Source organism: Dipodomys spectabilis, unplaced genomic scaffold (assembly GCF_019054845.1).
Source record: "Dipodomys spectabilis isolate Male_0828 unplaced genomic scaffold, ASM1905484v1 ptg000208l, whole genome shotgun sequence".
NCBI lineage: Eukaryota > Metazoa > Chordata > Mammalia > Rodentia > Heteromyidae > Dipodomys > Dipodomys spectabilis.
The window spans coordinates 163510-187372 of record NW_024870885.1 but is presented as its reverse complement, the minus strand read 5'-3'; the positions used below and the strand labels follow the sequence as shown (position 1 = coordinate 187372).

The 23863-nt window shown below is 58.3% G+C and overlaps 2 protein-coding genes across 3 annotated transcripts in view; one reads left to right on the top strand and one right to left on the bottom strand.

Moving 5' to 3' along the window:
• Nucleotides 1-2: 2 nt before the first annotated feature.
• Hexd (hexosaminidase D) lies at nucleotides 3-22532 on the bottom strand. 2 transcript variants are annotated; one of them, XM_042696568.1, is made up of 13 exons: nucleotides 22426-22532; nucleotides 16315-16443; nucleotides 13967-14076; nucleotides 9621-9708; nucleotides 8398-8562; nucleotides 5651-5834; nucleotides 4347-4418; nucleotides 3741-3936; nucleotides 2662-2744; nucleotides 1705-1780; nucleotides 1327-1428; nucleotides 840-929; nucleotides 3-84 (listed from the first exon to the last, which is right to left on the bottom strand). In XM_042696568.1, exons 1-13 carry the CDS (start codon nucleotides 22468-22470, stop codon nucleotides 69-71), a joined length of 1356 nt encoding a protein of 451 aa, XP_042552502.1. In that variant the 5' UTR covers nucleotides 22471-22532; the 3' UTR covers nucleotides 3-68. The 2 variants fall into 2 exon arrangements, with proteins under 2 accessions (XP_042552502.1, XP_042552501.1); XM_042696567.1 differs by having other exon boundaries at nucleotides 66-367; nucleotides 22426-22493.
• The window catches only part of Ogfod3 (2-oxoglutarate and iron dependent oxygenase domain containing 3), a 21556-nt gene continuing 15708 nt past the window's right edge, over nucleotides 18016-23863 (top strand). Inside the window, 2 exon segments of the mRNA XM_042696574.1 lie at nucleotides 18016-18680; nucleotides 22801-23018. Coding sequence (XP_042552508.1) covers nucleotides 18607-18680; nucleotides 22801-23018 — 292 coding nt within the window. The 5' untranslated portion in view covers nucleotides 18016-18606.

Here is a 23863-nt window from a genome sequence, read left to right as displayed (position 1 = left end):
CCGTGTCTGCTGCCTTCTCCAAAGGTCCTGCTTGCTCTGCGGAGTAGCTGGCCGCAGCGGCCTGACACTCAGCAGGAAGCGTTCCTGGGGGGAGGGAGGCCATTTCAGCCCAGTACTGCCCGGGATGGTAGCCCAGGCCCAGCCCGTGCCAGGAGGCCCTCAAGGGTCCTGACTTGGACCCCCGACGGGGCTGTTGGGCAAGGGCTGGGGCACGGCTGCTTCATGGAGGTCCTGCAGCAGACTCTGCAGCCGCTGCATGCTGGGGTGCACATTCTCCTCCAGCCACTCCTCCACGGCATCAGGGTAAAAGGCCAGTTGCAGGGCCGCCTCCAGCTGCTGCACGAGAGTGTGCCACCTGCCCAGGAGGCTGGGGACAGCAGTGGCTCTGAGTCCACCTGCCCAGGACTCCTGGACAGCTGGCGCTGTGCCCTGCCCACACATCAGGTCTGCACTGCTCTGGGACCACTGAGCAGGCAAACTGGTCAACGTGTCCCACGGCTGGCTGGCAGTGTTTCTTGGCATACGAATGGGTCCACGCCAGGACAGGGAGGGCTGCCAGGAACTCTTGCCACAAGGGCTCTTGTCTGGGGTCCTCCAGGTAGTCTGATTCCAAACACTCCCTGGGCTTCCTGGCATACGGAAGATGCCCCGTCTCAGGCTGGGAATGACCTAGCTTCTTGCCAACATGAAGGCCCACCTTGGTGACCAGTGGCATGTCTGACTCATCTGAGATCCCCGGCTGTCACACCTGGGAAGCTCAGCGCTATCAGGAGGTTCCACTTTGAGGAGACAGGCTGCCCCAGGGGCTGGGCACAAGCTGGGCAGGGCAGGGTGGTTACCTGAGGGCCTCTGGCTGTATGTGCTGGACCATGACAGGGTGGACACGCTTTCGTCTGCGATGGTAGGGGCTGAACCAGCCAGTGACGTACCTGGAGCAAACCCAGACGGGTGCTTGTGGGCCAGGAGCCTCCAGGCTACGGGGCGTCCTGGGTGGAGGTTCACAGTGACGCTCCTCAGAACCACGCTGGGACCGGGGGCGGGCCCTCCAAGGGATCCGGTGAGGTTTCACAGTGACGCTCCCCACAGAACCACGCTGGGACGGGGGGCGGGGCCTCCAAGGGATCCGGTGAGGTTTCACAGTGACGCTCCCCACAGAACCACGCTGGGACGGGGGGCGGGCCCTCCAAGGGATCCGGTGAGGTTTCACAGTGACGCTCCCCACAGAACCACGCTGGGACGGGGGGCGGGCCCTCCAAGGGATCCGGTGAGGTTTCACAGTGACGCTCCCCACAGAACCACCGCGGGCCTGGGGGGTGGGCTGCTCACCTGTTCCTCTCCAGCAGTGCGTCCACAGAGCTGCGCAGGTGGAGGCTGACTTGTGTGACCAGGGCGTGGATGTGGCTGCCTGGGAAGGAGCCAGCTCCCTCACTGCCAGAGAGCCTCGGTAAGAACTGTGGTCCTTAGGCTGGGAAGGAGGCTCCGTGGTAGAGTGCTCGCCTAGCATGCATCAAGCCCTGGTTCCATTCCTCAGCACCACAGAAAAAGCCAGGAGCAGCGCTGGGCTCAAGTGGTAGAGTGCTAGCCTTGAGCAAAAGAAGCTCTGGCAGAGCGCCCAGGTCCTGGGGGCTGGGGGATGAGGAGGAGGGCTGGGGGGTGAGGAGGGGTGCTGGAGGGGAGGAGGCGGGGCGGGGGGGGGGCGAGTACCTCACAGCCGTTATCTCCAGGCTGGGAACTCCAAGGAAGTTCTCCACTGACTGCTTAACCTCTTCAGTGAAGCTCCCTGAAGCAACCACAGGGGAGCTGCTGGAGGAGGCTGCGGGAGGGGAGCGGCCCCGCCCCGCCCTGCCGAGCCCCCCAGGGCTCCCTGGGCAGCCGTCCCAGCAGTGTGGGCCGCCTCAGACAGGCCCAGACCTGGGTCCTGATCCCAGGGAGGCCTTGGGTGGACCAGCCCTGTGTGGCATTCATTACAGGACCACCTCCACCAGCCCTGTCCGTGATCCTGCAGGTCTCTGGCTCATATACACGCTGCTTCCAAGCTTCACTCGGCAGTGGAACATTCTAGACCACCTGAAGCATGTGGTAGGACTGAGGGAGCAGGGCAGCCGTACCTCCGACGGACTAGGAGGTAAGGCGGGGCTCTCGGCAGCCTCTCCGCGCGCGGACGGGGGCTGTCCTCCCCCGTGTGGACAGGTCGTCCACGTCTGCTCACCCAGCCCCCCGTGCTCTACCCTCTCTCAGCATCCTCTCCCACCGACAAACACTTCACTGGGGATACCGTACGGCCTTGTGGGTTGAATGGACATGACTCCTTTTACCAACACTGGCCTTGAGCGGCCCCAGTGCCAGTCTGCAGGAGGCAGGGGCTGCTCTGCCGGGCGTCTGGATGAGGAACCCCGGGCCGAGGGCCTCCAGGTCCCCTGGGACCCGTCTCTCACAGGGCAACTATGCAGCACCTCCACCCCAGGCTGAATCTGGGTCCACCAAGGCGGAGGGGCAGACCCTGGCTTCTTGGCCTACCCAGGACTTATACTAGAGGACCTGGGTATGGGCAGGCCTGGCCAATGGCAGGTGAGCACAGTGGCTGGGCTCGTGTGCTTGATTGCACAGAACAGCTTGTGTCAGACGGCCGGGGCCGGAGCGGGGCCCTGGGGATCTGCCTACCATGTAGAAGCAACTGCAGACAGGCAGCCAGGGACGGGATCGCCACGGGAAGCAGCTCGCACAGCACGGAGAAGTGGTCGTATCTGTGGTGCAAGAGGGGTTTTCAGTTCCTGGGCCATCCCGTGTCCTGGGCCGGGGGCTCAGGTGCTGTCAGCGCCATCGGGCCTGGCCTGGCCCTCATCACGGGCATCTCCTGGGCCAAGTGTCTGTGCAGCGTCACCTCGCTCTCCTGCCACACCCTGCCTCCTGCCTCAACCCTGGCACCCTTTCCTAGGCCTGTCCCCGCTGTCCACAGCCTCACATTCTCCCCTAAGGCCTCAGGAAGAGCAGGTCAGGGTGGGAGTCTGGGCACCTACCCCCGCCCGGACCTCACTCCCCCCAACTCTAAGAACAAATGGAAGCTGGGCACCAGTGGCTCATGCCTAATCCTAGCTACTCAGGAAGCTAAGATTTGGAGGACTGCAAATCAAAGCCAACCTAGATAGAAAGGTCCACTAGACTCCATCTCCAAAATAACCAGCCAAAAGCCAGGCTAGAGGTACAGCTCAACTGGTAGAGTACCAACTATGAGCAAGTCAAGCAAAAGCATGAAGCCAAGTTCAAAACCCAGTACTGGGTTTGAAAAAGAGGAGCAAGCGGGGTGATCAGGTGTGGCGGACAGTGGCATCACTGAAGCACTGCCACACCCTTCACAAAATCCCACCATCTGGTCTACAAGGGCGGCTGGGTTCACCGGACGCAGGCAGCCCCGAGGGCCCAGCCCCTCCGCCCCATCTTGGGAGACCCTGGTAGCCCCCGAAGGGTTCCTTCCCACAGGGCTCTGGAGCTGCTGGACAGGGGGAGCCAGAAACCAGACGCGAGTACAGACGTAGGGCTGTGTAGCTCTGCTTCACAAAGGGTGTAATAACCAACAAGAGCTCAGATCTGCCAGTGGCCTGCGGAGGTACGCGAGGCACCAGCCTGGAGCGTGGAGCACACAGGCAGGTGGAGCTGCAGGCAGCACCCAGAGCCGCGCTCTCCTCACAGGGAGGTCGGCATGGGGCAGGCAGGAGGGCAGCCCCCGTCCTCCCCGAGCTCACCTCTGCCAGCCGGTCAGGACGATGCCCTGCAGCATGTCCGCGGGCCCGCTGCTGGCCACCCGCAGCCACTGCTCGTGGTTCCGGAGGTGGTGCTCCACCGGCGGCAGGGCCTGGCTGGGCCCCGTGGCCCCTTTGAAGGCGCTGGCTGCCCACAGCCGTGAGAAGCCGCATTCCCGGTACTTTTCCATGAGAAGCACTGGACAGGAAGGTAAGCAAGTGAGTCTCCCGAGGACACGGCCAGCCACACACTGGGCACGTGAGCTCTGACCCCTGGGGCAGTCTCTGTCCCCCTCCCCTGCCTGGCCCACACCCAGCCCAGGAGACTCTGCCATTTACATGCCTGGCAGAACTGTGAGGCAAGCACACATTCTGCCCAGGGCTGGCGTGGCGTCCCGGGGCCGCCCGGGGCCGGCGTGGCGTCCCCGGGGCTGCCCAGGTCCAGGGTGGTGGGGGCTTCCCGCTGTGGGAGGGGCAGGGCAGCTCAGGCCAGGGGGCTGTCCCTGGCTTAACTAAGTCCTGCTGGCCAGCCCAGCGCAGGCCCAGGCTGGGAGACAGCCTACCAGCCACGTGGGCCTTGAAGGGCAAATCTGGACGACCTGTACTGACCCTTGCCGTGGACATCCAGGTCAGCCCCGTAGTCCCAGAGCACAGGCTCCACCAGCTGCGGCACTCCAGAGGCTAGAACAGAATAAGGCTGTGAGCAGGGCCGACGGGACCGTGCGCGCCGTGAAGCTGGCCCAGCTCCTGGATCCCGCTTGTATCTCTCGTTTAGTTTTGTAGACTGGCATTAGGGCTTAAACTCGGCCTGGACACTTGTCCTTTAGTTTCACTGTCCTTTAGTTGTAGTTTTTTTTTTTTCCTACTGCTTGATCTACAGCTCCACTTCTGGCTTTTCGGTGGTTTACTGGAGATCGGAGTCTCAATGACTTTCTTTCCTAGGCTGACCTTGAACCATGGTCCTCAAATCTCAGCCTGCTGAGGAGCTAGCCACTGGTGTCCGACTTTCTAATTTATTTTTAGTATGTATGTACATATGTCTGTTGTTCCTGGGGCTTGAATACAGGGCCCGGGCTCTGTCCCTGAGTGTTTTTGTTCAAGGCTAGTGCTCTACCATTTTGAGCCACAGTTTTGCTTCCAGTTTAGGTGGTTAATTGGAGGCCTCATGAACTTTCTTGCCTGAGCAGCCTCCTGCGTAGCTGGGATCACAGGTGTGAGCCTCTAGCACCTGGCTTCTAACTTATTTCTGAGACAGAGTTTGGCAAGCAGCCCAGGCTGCCCAGAGCCTACGCCAAGGCCCCTCCACCTTGGCCTCCGCCTGGTCCCAATGGCTCTTAGCATTGACGCAGGCCACCTTCTCAGGTCACACGGTCCCCCATACAGGCTCAGTGCTGGGCTGCGTTGGATGAGCGCCATGGCCGGCCGGGAACAATGTTTTGGAAGGGGCTGGGCTCTAGGATCTCCTGAAGCATCTGCTCCATTTGGGCTCCCAGAGCTCATCTACCTGGAGTGCATTCTAGTTCATCAGTCTGCAAGACACTGCCTGGAAGACAGTGCCCCTGGGCCCCAGGCCCCCGTGCTGGTCCCAGTGCTTCCTGCAGCCTCCGGACTGGGGAAGGCTCTCATCCCTGCTCCCCAAGCTTTTCCTGGGGACCTGGGCCTAGGGCCTGGGTGGCACTGGCCACCACTGTCCCCTACCACACAGCTGCCCTCTGCCCATGCCCAGACGAGCCCGGAGGCACGCGGGGCGGAGTCTGCCAGAGGTAGGGGAAACACCCGCGTTTCCTGTGTGCTCCCACACTCCCGTATCCGCTCACAGCCCACCCCCACAGGCCCCGCGAGGCCAGAGGCACCGCTGCCACCTGGGGTTCTGGAGGGAAGCCCCCAGCCCTGCCCTCGCAGGCCCCGCCTACCTGCCAGCTGGTCCTGAGGCATGTCCCGCAGCATGTCATCCCACACCAGGGCCGTGGTGCCAGGGTGCCGCGCTTGCACGTGGCTGGCCACGGCCCGCATGTGCGACAGACACAGCTGCTCGGGGCTGTTCTGCCTCTGCTGCAGCCACTGCCTGGAGGCCTCCCCCTCGCCCAGGCAGTAGACCTGGGGAGAGAAGGGGGTGGGGGCTGGAACCCGTGCCACGCTGCACACGGCTGCAGCCACTGCCTGGAGGCCTCCCCCTCGCCCAGGCAGTAGACCTGGGGAGAGAAGGGGGTGGGGGCTGGAACCCGTGCCACGCTGCACACGGCTGCAGCCACTGCCTGGAGGCCTCCCCCTCGCCCAGGCAGTAGACCTGGGGGAAGACGGGTGGGCTGGAACCTGTGCCATGCTCCACTTGCCGGGTCCCAGGTGTGTCCCGAGTCCTGTGGGGGGAGGGGGCTCAGTCCTGGGAGGCTGTTTGTGGGGGGGCAGCCTCAGTTCTGGGAGGCCATTGGGGGGGGGGCTCAGTCCTGGGAGGCTGTGTGGGGACACAGGGGGGGTGGGGGCCTCAGTCCTAGAAGGCCGTTGGGGGGGCTCAGTCCTGGGAGGCTGTTTGTGGGGGGGGGGGGGCTCAGTCCTGGGAGGCCATTTGGGGACGCGGGGGGGGGGGCCTCAGTCCTGGAAGGCCATTGGGTGGGGGGCTCAGTCCTGGAAGGCCGTTTGGGGACGCAGGGGGGGTGGGGGCCTCAGTCCTGGGAGGCCGTTGGGGGGGGCTCAGTCCTGGGAGGCTGTTTGTGTGTGGGAGGGGCCTCAGTCCTGGGAGGCTGTTGGGGGGAGGGCTCAGTCCTGGGAGGCCGTGGGGCGGGGGGCTCAATCCTGGGAGGCCGTTGGGGGGGGGGCTCAGTCCTGGGAGGCTGTTTGTGTGGGGGAGGGCTCAGTCCTGGGAGGCCGTTGGGGTGGCTCAGTCCTGGGAGGCCGTTGGGGGGGGGGCTCAGTCCTGGGAGGCTGTTTGTGTGGGGGGGGCTCAATCCTGGGAGGCCGTTGGGAGGGGCCTCAGTCCTGGGAGGCTGTTTGTGTGTGGGGGGGCTCAATCCTGGGAGGCCGTTGGGAGAGGCCTCAGTCCTGGGAGGCCGTTGGAGGGAGGGCTCAGTCCTGGGAGGCCGTTGGGGGGGGGGGGCTCAGTCCTGGGAGGCTGTTTGTGTGTGGGGAGGGCTCAGTCCTGGGAGGCCGTTGAGGGGAGGGCTCAGTCCTGGGAGGCCGTTGGGGGGGGGGGGGGGGCTCAGTCCTGGGAGGCCGTTTGTGTGGGCCTGGGAGACTCGGTCTTGCTAGTGTCTTGCAGGACGATGCTCAGCTTCCCTAGGAGCCCCTTGGGTTCAGAACATCTCTGCTCCAATCACTGGGAAGCAGAACCTCCCCGTCCACTCCCACCCCTGACGCGTCCACGGCACGGAGGAGTCTTGGTCTGGATACATGATCTGGGAAGCAGCCAGGCACACAAGGCCACACAGCATGCCCTCCACTGACAACCATGCCAGGCCAGGTAAGCCATTAAAGCAGAAACAAGTCAGAGGCTGCCAGGGGCGGGAGGGAGGTGTGAGGGGTCTCATTTTGGAGTGATGAACTGATCCTGTTCACAGGATTGTGACGGTTCTGAGCATGCTGAAGCAGGAGCACAAATACATGTGTGCACTCGTGTGTGTCTGTGTGTGTGCGCGCGTGTTGGACCTGGGCTTGAACTCAGGGCCTGAATCTTTTTGGGAGGAGGGGGTCAGTCACGGGGCTTGAACTCTGGGCTTGGGCTCTGTCTCTGAGCTCTTTTGCTCAAGACAAATGTTCTACCACTTGAGCCACAGCGCCACTTCCAGTTTTCTGGTGGTTAGAGATAAGAGTCTTTTGGACTTTCCTGCTAAGGCTGGCTTCCAACAGTGATCTACAGATCTCGGCCTCCTGAGTAGCTAGGATTATAGGCGTGAGCCACTGGCGCCCAGCTGTATCTGAATTCTTTGCTCAAGGCTGGCATTCTACCACTTGAGCCACAGCTCTGTTTCTAGCTTTTTGGTGGTTAACTGGAGATAAGAGTCTCATAGAGCAGGGCGCTGGCGGATCACGCCTATAATCCTAGCTACTCAGGAGGCTGAGATCTGAGGATCACAGTTCAAAGCCAGCCCAGGCAAGAAAGTCTGTGAGACTTTTTTTTTTTGGTCGGTCGTGGGGCTTGAACTCTGGGCCTGGGCGCTGTTCCTCAGCTCTTCAGCTCAAGGCTAGCGCTCTACCACTTGAGCTACTACGCCACTTCTGGTTTTCTGGCAGTTTATTGGAGATAAGAGTTTCACAGACTTTCCTGCTGGGGCTGGCTTTGAACCGTGATCCTCAGATCTCAGCTTCCTGAGTAGCTGGGATTACAGGAATGAGCCACTAGCGCGCAGCTAAGAATTGTATTATTTTTCTATTAAAAGGAACCAAGTCGGGTGCCATTGGCTAAGGCCTATAAATTCTAGCTTCAGGAGACCGAGATCTGAAGAATTGAATTTTGAAGTCAGACTTCATCTCCAAATATCAGCAAAAAGCAGGGCTGGAGGGTTCAGGTGGTAGAGCTCCAGTCTAGCCAGTGCAAGGCCCTGTGTTCAAAACCCAATACCAGAAAAAACAGAAAAAGAAAAAGCAAACAAAACCAAGCCAAAAGAACAGCAGAGCCCACGGAGAAGCAGCCGAGTCCCGGAGGCGATGCCGCGGCCGGCACACTCACCTCGTCACACCCGATGTGCAGCCAGCGTGCATCCCTGTGCAGCTCTAGAACCTGGTCAGCCATGGCCCCCACCAGCGCCAGGGACTCGGCCTCATGAGGGTTCAGAGTGTTGGGGAAACAGGCGACTTCTCGGAGGTGAGCAAATGCCGCGTGCTTCAGCACAAACTGTGGGGAGACGGAGGGCAGTGGGGAGCTGTTGCCCGGGCCACCAGCCCAGGCCTGGGCCAGGCTCCAGGCTCCGGCCACACAGGGCTTTGTGCTCAGCGCCCAGGCCCGTGACCTGCACGGCTCACGCTCCCATCTCCAGGAGGGTGGCCCCGGCACAGCTCAGGGCCCCGCCAGGCAGCGGTCCCCTGGCAGCAGGCTGACCCCCAGTTTTCTAACTGAGCTGAGTAACAGAAGCAGGGGAAAGAGGCAGAGCCGGCGGGTGGCTTGGCTCAGTGTGAAGAGGCCAGCAGTCCTCTGCAGATGCAGACATGGGCAGAGGCCTGCCTCTGCGGGTGTACACAGGGGCAGATCTCCACAGGCACACGCGCACGCACACACAGACACACGCACGCACACACGCGCACACACACATGCACACGCATACACACAGGCACACACACACACACACACACACACACGGGGATCCTCCCCCGGACAATCACACACATGAGCAAATTCGGTCCTTGAAAGAATCCACTCGGGGTCATGTGCACAAAGGAGCAGCCATCTTAGGGCTCTGGTAATCAATCACATTGTGAAACCTTTAGTTTTTCTTTTTGTGCCAGCCCTAGAGCTTGAACTCAGAACCAGCGTTCCATCCCTGAGCTTTCTTTTGCTGAAGGCTAGCACTGCACCACTTGAGCCACAACTCCACTTCAGGCTTTTTGGTGGTTCATTGGAGGTAAGAGTCTCATGGACTCTCCTGTCTGGCATGGCTTGGAACCTTGATCCTCAGATATCAGTCTCCTGAGTAGCTAGGATTAGACAGGTGTGAGCCACTGGCGCCTGGCCATGAGTATTTTCAGATATTAATGGTGGGGGGATGGGGGGGCAGAAAACGGAAGGCTGCTCTCTGCTCCCAGGCAGGGCTACTCTGCCCTGGGATTGTGTGCTCTGCGGCCATTCACAGGACAAACCCCCGAATGCAGTATTGTGTCTGTGCTCCCCAACCCTGGCACAGGCCTGGGGCCAGACCATGTTTTTGGTGTCAAGTAAGTTCTAGCCTTGCCACTCACCTCCATGTGTCCAAATGTCTGTACCAGGGGAATGACCTCCAGCTCGCTGCATCTGGCCAGGCGTAGGAGCTCTGCCACTTCAGAGGGGCTGCAAGACAAAGCCTTCAGCGAGCATGCAGAGGCCAGCACCGTGCCTCTGTTCCCGAGCCCTCCCAGCCAACCCTGGATCCAGGAGGCAGTGGAGATAGTGACAGCACTGTCACCAGACCCTCGGCAACCTGGACAGGAAGGTAGAGTTTTTACATGAAGCCTGGCTGCACACGATTACCCTGAAAAGCACTAGCAGACCAGCTCCAGGGAAATTCACCCCCTGCCTTTGTTTTTGCACAGCCTTCAACCTAACCGTGAGCCCTTAAGGCCGAGAGCCTGTTCTCAGGGGTCACTCTGTGCAAGGGCTCCTGCCCAGCCTACTGATTCATCCACCACAGAGGTCATCATGACTTCTCCATGGGTTTATCTCAGAAAAGAAAACCATGCCGGGGAGCCAGCAGCTCACACCTGTCATCCCAGCTACTCAGGAGGCTGAGGTCTGAGGGTTGTGGTTCAAAGCCAGCCCAGGCAGTAAAGTCTGTGAGACTCTTATCTCCAAAAAACACCAGAAAGCTGGAAGTGGTGCTGTGGCTCAAGTGATAGAGCGCTCGCCTTGAGCTGAAGAGCTGAGGGACAGCACCCAGGCCCAGAGTTCAAGCCCCATGACCAACAAAAAAAAGAAAACCATTTCTAGTTTTTGCATGTATTTCAACTATGTCTATGGATTTTAATCATAGAAGGTTCTTTTTGCTCTATGTAAACCTGTTGCCAGCTCCAAAGAAACTATGGTACGTTTTCACTTTGAGACATAAAGAACATTACTGTAGGAAAAAAACCACAACACAAAGGACATACAAACCACAAGCATCTCACCACCACGCTCACACCACACACCAGCATCTCACCGCCACACTCACACCACACACACCAGCATCTCACCGCCACACTCACACCACACACACCAGCATCTCACCGCCACACTCACACCACACACACCAGCATCTCACCGCCACGCTCACACCACACAAACCAGCATCTCACCACCACACTACCACCACACACACCAGCATCTCACCACCACGCTCACACCACACAAACCAGCATCTCACCACCACACTACCACCACACACACCAGCATCTCACCACCACGCTACCACACACACCAGCATCTCACCACCACACTACCACCACACACACCAGCATCTCACCACCACGCTCACACCACACACACCAGCATCTCACCACCACGCTACCACCACACACACCAGCATCTCACCACCACGCTCACACCACACACCACACACACCAGCATCTCACCACCACGCTACCACCACACACACCAGCATCTTACCACCACACTCACACCACACACCAGCATCTCACCACCACGCTACCACCACACACACCAGCATCTCACCACCACACTCACCCACACACACCAGCATCTCACCACCACACTCACCCACACACACCAGCATCTCACCACCACGCTCACACCACACACCACACACACCAGCATCTCACCACCACGCTACCACCACACACACCAGCATCTCACCACCACACTCACACCACACACCAGCATCTCACCACCACGCTACCACCACACACACCAGCATCTCACCACCACACTACCACCACACACCAGCATCTCACCGCCACACTACCACCACACACACCAGCATCTCACCACCACCCTACCACCACACACACCAGCATCTCACCACCACACTCACCCACACACACCAGCATCTCACCGCCATGCTCACACCACACACCACACACACCAGCATCTCACCACCACACTCACACCACACACACCTGCATCTCACCACCACGCTCACCCACACACACCAGCATCTCACCGCCACACTCATACCACACACACCAGCATCTCACCACCACACTCACCCACACACACCAGCATCTCACCGCCACACTCACACCACACACACCAGCATCTCACCGCCACACTACCACCACACACACCAGCATCTCACCGCCACACTACCACCACACACACCAGCATCTCACCGCCACACTACCACCACACACACCAGCATCTCACCGCCACACTACCACCACACACACCAGCATCTCACCGCCACACTACCACCACACACACCAGCATCTCACCGCCACGCTACCACCACACACACCAGCATCTCACCGCCACGCTACCACCACACACACCAGCATCTCACCGCCACGCTACCACCACACACACCAGCATCTCACCGCCACGCTACCACCACACACACCAGCATCTCACCACCACACTCACACCACACACACCAGCATCTTACCACCACACTCACACCACACACACCAGCATCTCACCACCACACTACCACCACACACACCAGCATCTCACCACCACACTACCACCACACACACCAGCATCTCACCGCCACACTCACATCACACACACCAGCATCTCACCGCCACACTCACACCACACACACCAGCATCTCACCGCCACGCTCACATGCCGCACCCCATTTTGGGGCACGGACATTACATTTTTTTTGTTAAAGTGTAATCTTGTTATTATTAAGGTGGTGTACAGAGGAGTTACCATTTCATTGCGACAAGGTCTTGGGATGTAGTTCAGGTTGGCCTCAAACTTGGCCTCAGATTCCCAAGTGCTGGGATTATAGACATGTACTACCATACCCAACTAAAGAAACAGTGATGCTGCTTTTCACTAGGTGCTGGGGATGAAACACAAGGCCTATGCATGCAATGATCTACACTCTCAGCTTAGCAGTAAACCTTAAAAAAAACTTCAATCTATTAGCCAAAATAACACCGTGTAATTAGTTTCTCTGAGAAAAATTTTCCATGCATATTGGGTTACATGCACCTTTTTCAGCCCTGCCGGCTCACCTCCGCTGCGTCTTCCTTTGGACCTTCTGAGCCAGGCAGGTATTGAGGCTGGGCACCCCTGTCCTACATGTCTAGTTTTGCTTGTTTTGATCCTCTGACTTAAAACCCAAACCCTGTTATTATTTATTGATTTGCTGGTTGTAGGGCTTGAACTCTGGGCCTGGGCCCTGTCCCTCAGCTCTTCAGCTCAAGGCAAGCACTGTACCACTTGAGCCACAGCGCCACTTCCAGTTTTCTAGTGGTTTACAAGATAAGAGTCTCATGGAGTTTCCTTCCTGGGCTGACTTTGAACTGTGATCCTCAGATCTCAGCCTCCTTAGTAGCATGAGCCACTGGTGCCTGGCTCAAACCCTGTTATTACGAGTGGCATCTCCCACACATCAGGCATCTTCTGTCCCCACACACTTCATACCTGGGAGGCTGAAACTTTCCCATGGGGTCCCAGTGGATCTCTCCCCCCCACCCCCCCATCTCCCTCCCCGCCTCTTTCCTGTCCCCCTCTCTCTTTTTGTGCTGGTCCAGGGGCATGAACTCAGGGCCTGGGCACTGTCTCTAAGCTTTTGTGCTCAAGGCTAGTTCTCTCTCACTTGAAACACAGCTCCATTTTGGCTTATTAGTGCTTACCTGGAGATATGTCATGGAGCTGGGTACCAGTAATCTTAGCTATTCAGGAGGCTGAGATCTGAGGATCAAGGTTTGAAGTCAGCCCGGGCAGAAATCCTCATAATACTTTTTTTTTTTCTCAGTTGTGGGGCCTGAACTCTGGGCCTGGGCGCTGTCCCTCAGCTCTTCAGCTCAAGGCCAGCACTCTACCACTTGAGCCACAGCACCACTTCCGGCTTTTTTCTTTTTGCTTATGTGATGCTGAGGAATCGAACCCAGGGCCTCATGCATGCAAGGCAGGCCCTCTACCACTGAGCCACCTTCCCAGACCCCTCATGAGACTCTTATCTCCAACCAACCACTCAAAAACTGGACGTGGAGCTATGCCTCAATGTGGTAGAGCTCTAGCCTCGGGAAAAAAGAGCTCGGGGACAGCGCCCAGGCCACGAGTTGAAACCCCACAACCAAAACCCCCCAAAACAAGGTAGTCTCATGGACTTTCCCGTCTGGACTGGCTTCCAACTGCGGCCCTCCACCTCCGCCCCTCAGTGGCTGGGAGCTGCTGGTGTTGAGCTCTCTTCAGTAAACGTGCTTACATTTGGGTTTGGGCAGACACACCTTTAGAAAGGCAGGGAAGCAATGAACCCCAATGAACCCACACGGTTAAGCTCCCGGCCAGCCTCCTCGTCTCTAGGGCCACCTTCCCATGGTTTTCACTTCTGGAAGTGCAGTCCCGTATGCATGCGTGGAAGAGGCGCCGTCCCCGTACGCATACGTGGACAGCGGCGCCATCCCCGTATGCATGCGTGGAAGAGGCGCCGTACCTGTATGCATGCGTGGCCCGCAGCAGCCTCAGCTGGCCATCATAGGGAAACATGTCCTCGTACTCGATGAGAAGGCCATTTGCACCTAGAGCACGGAGCAGAGGGAAAATCTGGGGGGACAAGAAGGGTTATGAAGTGACCGTTTGAGCCAAAGGCAGATTAGTGCTCTTGGAGGGTGAGCGGAGGGGTGCCTCGAGTGCAGTCAGGGCCTCGTGCAGGGGAAGGCACACCTGTGCACAGACGCCACACGCGGCCCTGCCGGGCGGGGAGGTGCGGAGGGCGGAGGGATGCCCCTGGCCCCTGTTCTCCACCCTCCTCTAGCCTTATGTTCAAGGATACGAATCTCACCATCCTCAAGGATTTTTAGGGTCTGTTCTACAGTACAGAACAATTGAGACTTTTTTTCTGGCCTGGTATCAAGGCCAGGACTTAAAAAGTAACACAAAGTTGGAATGAATGAAGGGGCTCTGGTTATTTAAAATAGCCACCAAGGGGCTGGGAAGGTGGCTCAGTGGTAGAGCGCTTGCCTTGCATGCATGAGACCCTGGGTTCAATTCCTTAGCACCACATAAGCAAAAAGAAAAAAGCCGGAAGTGGCACTGTGGTTCAAGTGGTAGAGCACTAGCCTTGAGCTGAAGAGCTGAGGGACAGTGCTCAGGCACGGAGTTCAGGCCCCATGACCAGACCCCCCACCAAAAAAAAAAATAGCCACTAATCTCCAAATAAGGGCTATGGACATGTTTTGTTTTCTCCTGTGTGTGTGTGTGTGTGTGTGTGTGTGTGTGTGTGTGTGTGTGCGCGCGCGGTGGGTGCGCTGGTCCTGGAGCTTCAACTCAAGGCCTGGGCGCTGTCCCTGACCATTTTTGCTCAAGGCTAGTGCTCTACTACTTGAACCACAGTTCCACTTCCAGCTTTTTAAATTTTATTTTGGTAGTTAATTGGAGATAAGAGTCTCAAGGACTTTCTTGATGAGCTGGCTTTGAACAGTCTCCTAAGTAACTAGGATTACAAGCATGAACCACCAGTACCCAGTGTTATTTTTTTAATGATATTCTTTTGTTGGTGTTACTAGTCACATTTTGTTTCCTCAAGTACAAGGAAGTTTTGGAGCATGTTGAACCCAAGAATCAATTTTTTTTTTGGTTAGTCGTGGGGCCTGAACTCTGGGCCTGGGAGCTGTCATTGAGCTGAAGAGCTCGAGGCCAGTGCTCTAACATTTGAGTCACAGAGTCACTTCCGGCTTTTTTTACTTATGTGGTGCTGAGGAGTCGAACCCAGGGCCTCATGCATGCAAGGCAAGCGCTCTACCACTGAGCCACCTTCCCAGCCCCCCAAGAATCAATTTGGGATAAATTCACTAAATAATCCATTAAATTTGTCATTTTAATGACAAATGACTGAAAATCAGAAGAGGCAGGCTGGGTGGAAAGAAGTCATTAACCCAATATCCACATTTGGATAAACAAAATGTAACAGTTGTGGCAGGCTTCTGCCCCTGGCTCTCCGCATGTCCCCACGGGGCACTAAGCAGCTGTGTCTGCGTGATGACCCCACATGCTCTGGGAATCTGACAGGCCGAGGCCGGAGGCACAGGCATCAGAGACACCCCAGCCTTTCCAGCTTCTCTGTGTGCTAATTGGGGCAGATTGTAAGTGCAACACTGAACAAACATACACAAATGTAGAGAAATTATACCAGTCATTGCCAACATTTTACCAACTTTGTTTCAGCTAATTTTCACCTTTCTTTAGGCTGGGGTACTTTTTAATAGTTTACTATGTTTTTTTTTTAGTCTACTATGGGTTTTTTTTTGGGGGGGGGGGGTCCAGTCGTGGGGCCTGAACTCTGGGCCTGGGCGCTGTCCCTCAGCTCTTCAGCTCAAAGCTAGTGCTCTACCACTTGAACCACAGCACCACTTCCGGCTTTTTTCTTTTTGCTTATGTGGTGCTGAGGAATCAAACCCAGGGCCTCAGGCATGCAAGGCAAGCGCTCTACCACTGAGCCACCTTCCCAGCCTTCTACTATGGTTTTTTGAGGGAAGGTACTAGGATTTGAACTCAGGGCTTCATGCTTGCTAGGTTTGTTGAGATTGGTGGGAAGGAGCGAGGGAGAGTGAGGGAGAGGTTGTCTGACCAGTGCATGGTATGTGAATATGCCAAAATGAAATGCCTTGTACAAGTAACATTCATTGTAATTACAGTAAATTACAATTGATAAAAATCACAATATTAATTGCACAGGAACTTACATAATTATAATTGATACGACTTGCAATATAATTATTAAAATACAGTTAATCATAACTCCCAAGGGAAAAGATGGTCTCCACAGATGAAAGGGAGTCTTACCTCTGAGAAGTAGGAGATCTTTGGGGGTGCTCCTTTAAGGTCCAAATGAACTAATCGCATCTTAAATGGTGTGCAGCCTGACATTTTAGTGTTTATTGTGAATTGTAATGGAATCTCTGGGACTTCTTCCTGGTGGAGAAAACCAGAGTCAAAACCAGGAGCTCTGCCCTAGAGTTCATTTCCGTTCTGACAAGGGCCAGCCTTGCTTTTTTAACTTAAGAGCAAACTCATTTTGCCAACATGAAAACAAATAGGGAAGGCTGTCTCCACGTCCAGACAGAGACCTGGCTCGCTGTGACTTTCCCCTGGACTGAAACTAGCACTGGTTTCCTTATAGGATGTTAATGATCTACAGCAAACACTGCAACGTAAGTCTCGTTCTATGCCCCCTCCCACGGGGTCAAGTTCACACCAGGCAAACGTGTTCTACACTGAGCTGCCCCCCCCACGGGGTCAAGTTCACACCAGGCAAACGTGTTCTACACTGAGCCGCCCCCCCACGGGGTCAAGTTCACACCAGGCAAACGTGTTCTACACTGAGCCGCCCCCCCCCCACGGGGTCAAGTTCACACCAGGCAAACGTGTTCTACACTGAGCCGCCCCCCCCCCCCACGGGGCCAAGTTCACACCAGGCAAACGTGTTCTACACTGAGCCGCCCCCCCCACGGGGCCAAGTTCACACCAAACGTGTTCTACACTGAGCCGGCCCCCCCCCCCCCCCCACGGGGTCAAGTTCACGCCAGGCAAACGTGTTCTACACTGAGCCGCCCCCCCCCCCACGGGGTCAAGTTCACACCAGGCAAACGTGTTCTACACTGAGCTGCCCCCCCCACGGGACCAAGTTCACACCAGGCAAACGTGTTCTACACTGAGCCGCCCCCCCCCCACGGGGTCAAGTTCACACCAGGCAAACGTGTTCTACACTGAGCCGCCCCCCCCCCCCACGGGGTCAAGTTCACACCAGGCAAACGTGTTCTACACTGAGCCGCCCCCCCCCCACGGGGTCAAGTTCACACCAGGCAAACGTGTTCTACACTGAGCCGCCCCCCCCCCACGGGGTCAAGTTCACACCAGGCAAACGTGTTCTACACTGAGCCCCCCCCCCCCACGGGGTCAAGTTCACGCCAGGCAAACGTGTTCTACACTGAGCCGCAATCCAAAGGCTGTTTCTGTAGGAAGTTAACCCCGAGTTTAACCTTGAGCAACGTTAAAATTAATGCCTATCCTACAGCTCCAGAGTTTAGTTTGGATGTAAAGAAAACCGACTCTGGGCGAAGAGAAAACTGCCTGGGACTTAATGTGAGTGTGGGGACCGGAGCCGCCCTCAGCCAGGCCCGGAGGCCGGGAGCCGCCCTCAGCCGGCCCCGGAGGCCGGGAGCCGCCCTCAGCCGGCCCGGGAGCCCGGGAGCCGCCCTCAGCCGGCCCGGGAGGCCGGGAGCCGCCCTCAGCCGGCCCCGGAGGCCGGGAGCCGCCCTCAGCCAGCCCGGGAGGCCGGGAGCCGCCCTCAGCCAGCCCGGGAGACCGGGAGCCGCCCTCAGCCAGCCCGGGAGCCGCCCTCAGCCAGCCCGGGAGCCGCCCTCAGCCAGCCCGGGAGCCGCCCTCAGCCAGCCCGGGAGGCCGGGAGCCGCCCTCAGCCAGCCCGGGAGGCCGGGAGCCGCCCTCAGCCAGGCCCGGAGGCCGGGAGCCGCCCTCAGCCAGGCCCGGAGGCCGGGAGGCGAGGCCCCGCGGAGGAGGGCCAGCCGGGAGCCGCACAGCTGAGCCACGGCCCGGGTTCAAGCCCAGCTCCGGCGTGCGCGCGAAGGCGTGGCGCGGGCTGCGCAGAGGCCCTGCCGCAAGCCGCCGGGAGCGCACCGCGGGGCGCGGCCACCGCCCGACGCCCGGCCCGACAGCCCGACGGACGGACGGACAGCCCGACGCCCGGCCGGACAGTCTGATGCCAGCCTGACGCCCGGCCGGACAGCCCGACGGACGGACAGCCTGACGCCCGGCTGGACAGTCTGATGCCCGGACAGCCTGACGCCCGGACAGACAGCCCGACGCCCGGACAGCCCGACGCCCGGACAGACCGCGGGGCGCCCAGGTGCGGGAGGAACGAGCCAGGCCCCGCCCCGGAGCCCGCCCCGCGCGCCGCGCAAATCGGCCGGCGATTGCTCCGGCCTGGCCGCAGCCAGGCCGACAGCCGAGCGCCGAGGGCGTCGCTCCCGTCCCGCCGGCCTCGCGCTCCCCGTCGCGGCACTCGCCCGGGCCTCGGCTGCTCCTGCCTCCGACCCGCCTCGGCCACAGCCCGGCGGGATGGCGCCTCAGCGGAGGGGCGCGCCCAGGGACGCCCAGGGAAGCGGCGCGGCGGAGCGCCGGCGGCCGAGCAGGTAGCGGGAGGGCGGGGCTCCGGATGCGGGGGGCCGGCGGGGGCGGGGCCGGCGGGGCCGGGCCCTTCCCGGGCGGGGCCGGCGGGAGGTGGGGCGGGGCCTAGCCGAGGCGGAGCCTGACGGCCGGTGGGGGCGTGGCCAGCCCAAGGCGGGGTCTGGCGGGAGGTGGGGCGTGGCCTAGCCGAGGCGGAGCCTGACGGTCGGTGGGGGCCTGGCCAAGGCGGGGTCTGGCGGGGGTGGGGTATAGGGCGTGGCCTGGCCGGGGTGTGGCCTGACGGCCGGTGGGGGCCTGGCCAAGGCGGGGTCTGGCGGGGGTGGGGTATAGGGCGTGGCCTGGCCGGGGTGTGGCCTGACGGCCGGTGGGGGCGTGGCCAGGCCGAGGCGGGGTCTGGCGGGGGTGGGGTATAGGGCGTGGCCTGACGGCCGGTGGGGGCGTGGCCAGGCCGAGGCGGGGGTCGGGGGCCAGGCGCCGCGTCCGCGCGGCTCCCAGCGGCGGCGGTCCGCGGGGGGCCGGATTGGATATCCAGCGCTGGCCACGGGCTCCTGCTCTTCCGGAATGACACGTGTGTCCTGCGCGTGCGCTCCGCGCTCCAGGCTGGTGCGCACCGCTTCCTTCCTGGGGTTCTGCTGCCACCGTTTGGAGCCCGGTTAATTGTATTTCTTGCTTTTTTGTTGTTTTGTCGGTCGTGGGGCTTGAACTCGGCCTGGGCGCCGTCCCTGAGCTCTTCAGCTCAGAGCCACTGCGCCACTTCCGGTTTCTGGTGGTTCACTGGAGATAAGGGTCTCACGGTCTTTCCTGCCCGGGCTGGCTTTGAACCGCCATCCTCAGGTCTCAGCCTCCTGACAGCGTGAGCCCCGGCTCTTAAAGGACGGAGTGCTCCTCCAGAGACTCCGCCGCCCGCCTGTCCTTCATTCTGGACCAAGAAGCCTTTCCTGGACCGAGCACGCCGATGCCCCGGTGACACACAGACCCGCACGCACACACAGGCTTACACACGCAGGGACACACACAGACCCGCACGCACACACACAGGACATGCACATAGACTCACACACGCACACACAGGACATGCACATAGACTCACATGCACACACACAGGACATGCACATAGACACACATGCACACACAGGACATGCACATAGACACACACACAGGACATGCACATAGACTCACACACACACACAGGACATGCACATAGACTCACATGCACACACACACAGGACATGCACATAGACTCACACACACACAGGACATGCACATAGACTCACACACACACACAGGACATGCACATAGACTCACACACACACACAGGACATGCACATAGACACACACACAGGACATGCACATAGACTCACACGCACACACAGGACATGCACATAGACTCACACACACACACACAGGACATCCACATAGACACACACACACACAAAGGACATGCACATAGACTCACACACACACACAGGACATGCACATAGACTCACACGCACACACAGGACATGCACATAGACTCACACACACACACACACAGGACATGCACATAGACTCACATGCACACACACACACAGGACATGCACATAGACACACACACACACACACAGGACATGCACATAGACTCACACACAGGACATCCACATAGACACACACACACACACACACATACAGAACATGCACATAGACACACACACACAGGACATGCACATAGACTCACATGCACACACACACAGGACATGCACATAGACACACACACACAGGACATGCACATAGACTCACACACAGGACATGCACATAGACACACACACACACACACAGGACATGCACATAGACTCACACACACAGGACATGCACATAGACTCACACACACACACAGGACATGCACATAGACTCACACGCACACACACAGGACATGCACATACACACACACACACACACAGGACATGCACATAGACTCACACGCACACACAGGACATGCACATAGACTCACACACACACAGGACATGCACATAGACTCACATGCACACACACACAGGACATGCACATAGACACACACACACACAGGACATGCACATAGACTCACACACAGGACATGCACATAGACTCACACACACACACAGGACATGCACATAGACTCACACACACACAGGACATGCACATAGACACACACACACAGGACATGCACATAGACTCACACACACACACAGGACATGCACATAGACTCACACGCACACACACAGGACATGCACATAGACTCACACGCACACACACAGGACATGCACATAGACTCACACGCACACACACAGGACATGCACATAGACACACACACACACAGGACATGCACATAGACTCACACACACACACACAGGACATGCACATAGACTCACGCACACACACAGGACATGCACATAGACTCACACACACACAGGACATGCACATAGACTCACATGCACACACACACACACAGGCCATGCACATAGACTCACACACACAGGACATGCACATAGACTCACACACACACACAGGACATGCACATAGACACACACACACAGAACATGCACATAGACACACACACAGGACATGCACATAGACACACACACACACAGGACATGCACATAGACACACACACAGGACATGCACATAGACACACACGCACACACACACAGGACATGCACATAGACTCACATGCACACACAGGACATGCACATAGACTCACACACACACACACAGGACATGCACATAGACTCACACACACGCAGGACAAGCACATAGACTCACACACACACACACACAGGACATGCACATAGACACACACACACACAGGACATGCACATAGACTCACACACACACAGGACATGCACATAGACTCACACGCACACACACAGGACATGCACATAGACTCACACGCACACACACAGGACATGCACATAGACTCACACGCACACACACAGGACATGCACATAGACACACACACACACAGGACATGCACATAGACTCACACACACACACACAGGACATGCACATAGACTCACGCACACACACAGGACATGCACATAGACTCACACACACACAGGACATGCACATAGACTCACATGCACACACACACACACAGGACATGCACATAGACTCACACACACAGGACATGCGCATAGACTCACACACACACAGGACATGCACATAGACACACACACACACACACAGAACATGCACATAGACACACACACACACACAGGACATGCACATAGACACACACACACACAGGACATGCACATAGACTCACACACAGGACATGCACATAGACACACACGCACACACACACAGGACATGCACATAGACTCACATGCACACACAGGACATGCACATAGACTCACACACACACACACAGGACATCCACATAGACTCACACACACACACAGGACAAGCACATAGACTCACACACACACACACAGGACATGCACATAGACACACACACACAGGACATGCACATAGACTCACATGCACACACACAGGACATGCACATAGACACACACACACACAGGACATGCACATAGACTCACATGCACACACACAGGACATGCACATAGACTCACACACACACACAGGACATGCACATAGACTCACACACACACACACAGGACATGCACATAGACTCACACACACACACACAGGACATGCACATAGACACAGACACACACACAGGGACATGCACATAGACTCACATGCACAGTCTTGCACACACACACAGGGACTCACACATAGACTCGCGTGAATGGAGGCAGTGGGAATAGAGATGCACATCCCATCAGCTCTGCACGGGGCCTGGAGTCCACACGCTCAGCTCATCCTCATCCCGTTGCTGGCTACGCAGAATGGGGCCACTCCACGGAGGAGGGGGTCTGGGGGCCTGACGAGGCTGGCGGTGGGGAAGCCGATGCTCCCATTTCTCCCCCCCCCCCCCCCGCTTCTTGGCCTGTCCCCCCGGTGGGTGCCCACGGCGGCTCCGAGCGTGGGAGGCCCTGTCCTACCCGAGGTCAGCATGAGCGCAATGGGCTTCTCTGTCCTTTGTCTTCATCAGCACTCAGCCCTGGCCGCTGAGCCCTGCTGATGGCGGCTGCCTTCTCTTCTCAGCACCAGGAAGGACCGGGTGCCTGGGGAGGTGCGGAAGCCTTGGCTGAAGGCCCTGGGCCTGGGCACCGGCCTGGCACTGGCCGGGCTTCTGCTCTGCAGCCATCTGGGGACGGACGACAGTGTTGCCGAGGTCCTGGCCCACCGTGGTGAAGTCCTGACAGGAAGGTTCACCGAGGTGCCCTGCTCCGATGACTACGATAGCCACCGAAGGTTCGAAGGTACGGTCTCAGGTCCGCGCGGTGGCCCGAGGCGGGGAGCAGGCAGGCGGAATGTGACATTGCTTTTTGCTGCAGGTGGGGGTTGGGCTGAAGGTTGCTGTGCGGGGGTGTGGGGGTGGCGTGCTTGACCTTTCCCCTCCCCAGGCGAGCAGCCCACATGGGCTGGGCCTGCAGTGTTCAGGGCCAGCCTGGTAACCGTCAGGTAGGGTGGCGTCCAGTGGTAGTCCCACCGAGACGTGACAGAACTGGAGGGGTGTGGTGACTGTGTGGGAATGTGTGGTGACAGGAACCCGCCCCATGGCAATGGGGGCCGGCCCCGGACTCAGCTCCCGGGGAGAGGACCTGGAGACTGTGCCTGCAGACCAGCCTCTCCCTGACCGCAGCGCAAGCCTTGCCTGGACAGCACTCCACATCCATCCCCATGCTTTTTGGTGCTCTACCACTTGAACCACAGCTCCACTTGCAGCATTTTGGTTCATCGGAGATGGATCTCATGGACTTTCCTGCCTGAGCTGGCTTCAAACTGTGATCCTCAGATCTCAGCCTCCTGAGTAGCTAGGATGACAGCTGGGTGAGCCACCAGCCTCATTATTTTTTAGCCCGTGAGTTATTTGGGAGCATGTTTTGTTTTGATTTTGCAACACTGGGGATATAGCCCAGCCCTAGGGCCTGCTGGGTAAGTGCTCCATTACTAAGCACACCGTTGGAGCTGTGGCTACAGTGGTAGCATGCCAGCCTTGAACACAAAAAGCTCAGGCCTTGAGTTCAAACCCAGGACCAGCACCACAAAAACACAGCTGGCTTGTGTAATACCTCCCTCCCCCCAAACCAGCCAAGAAGAGCCT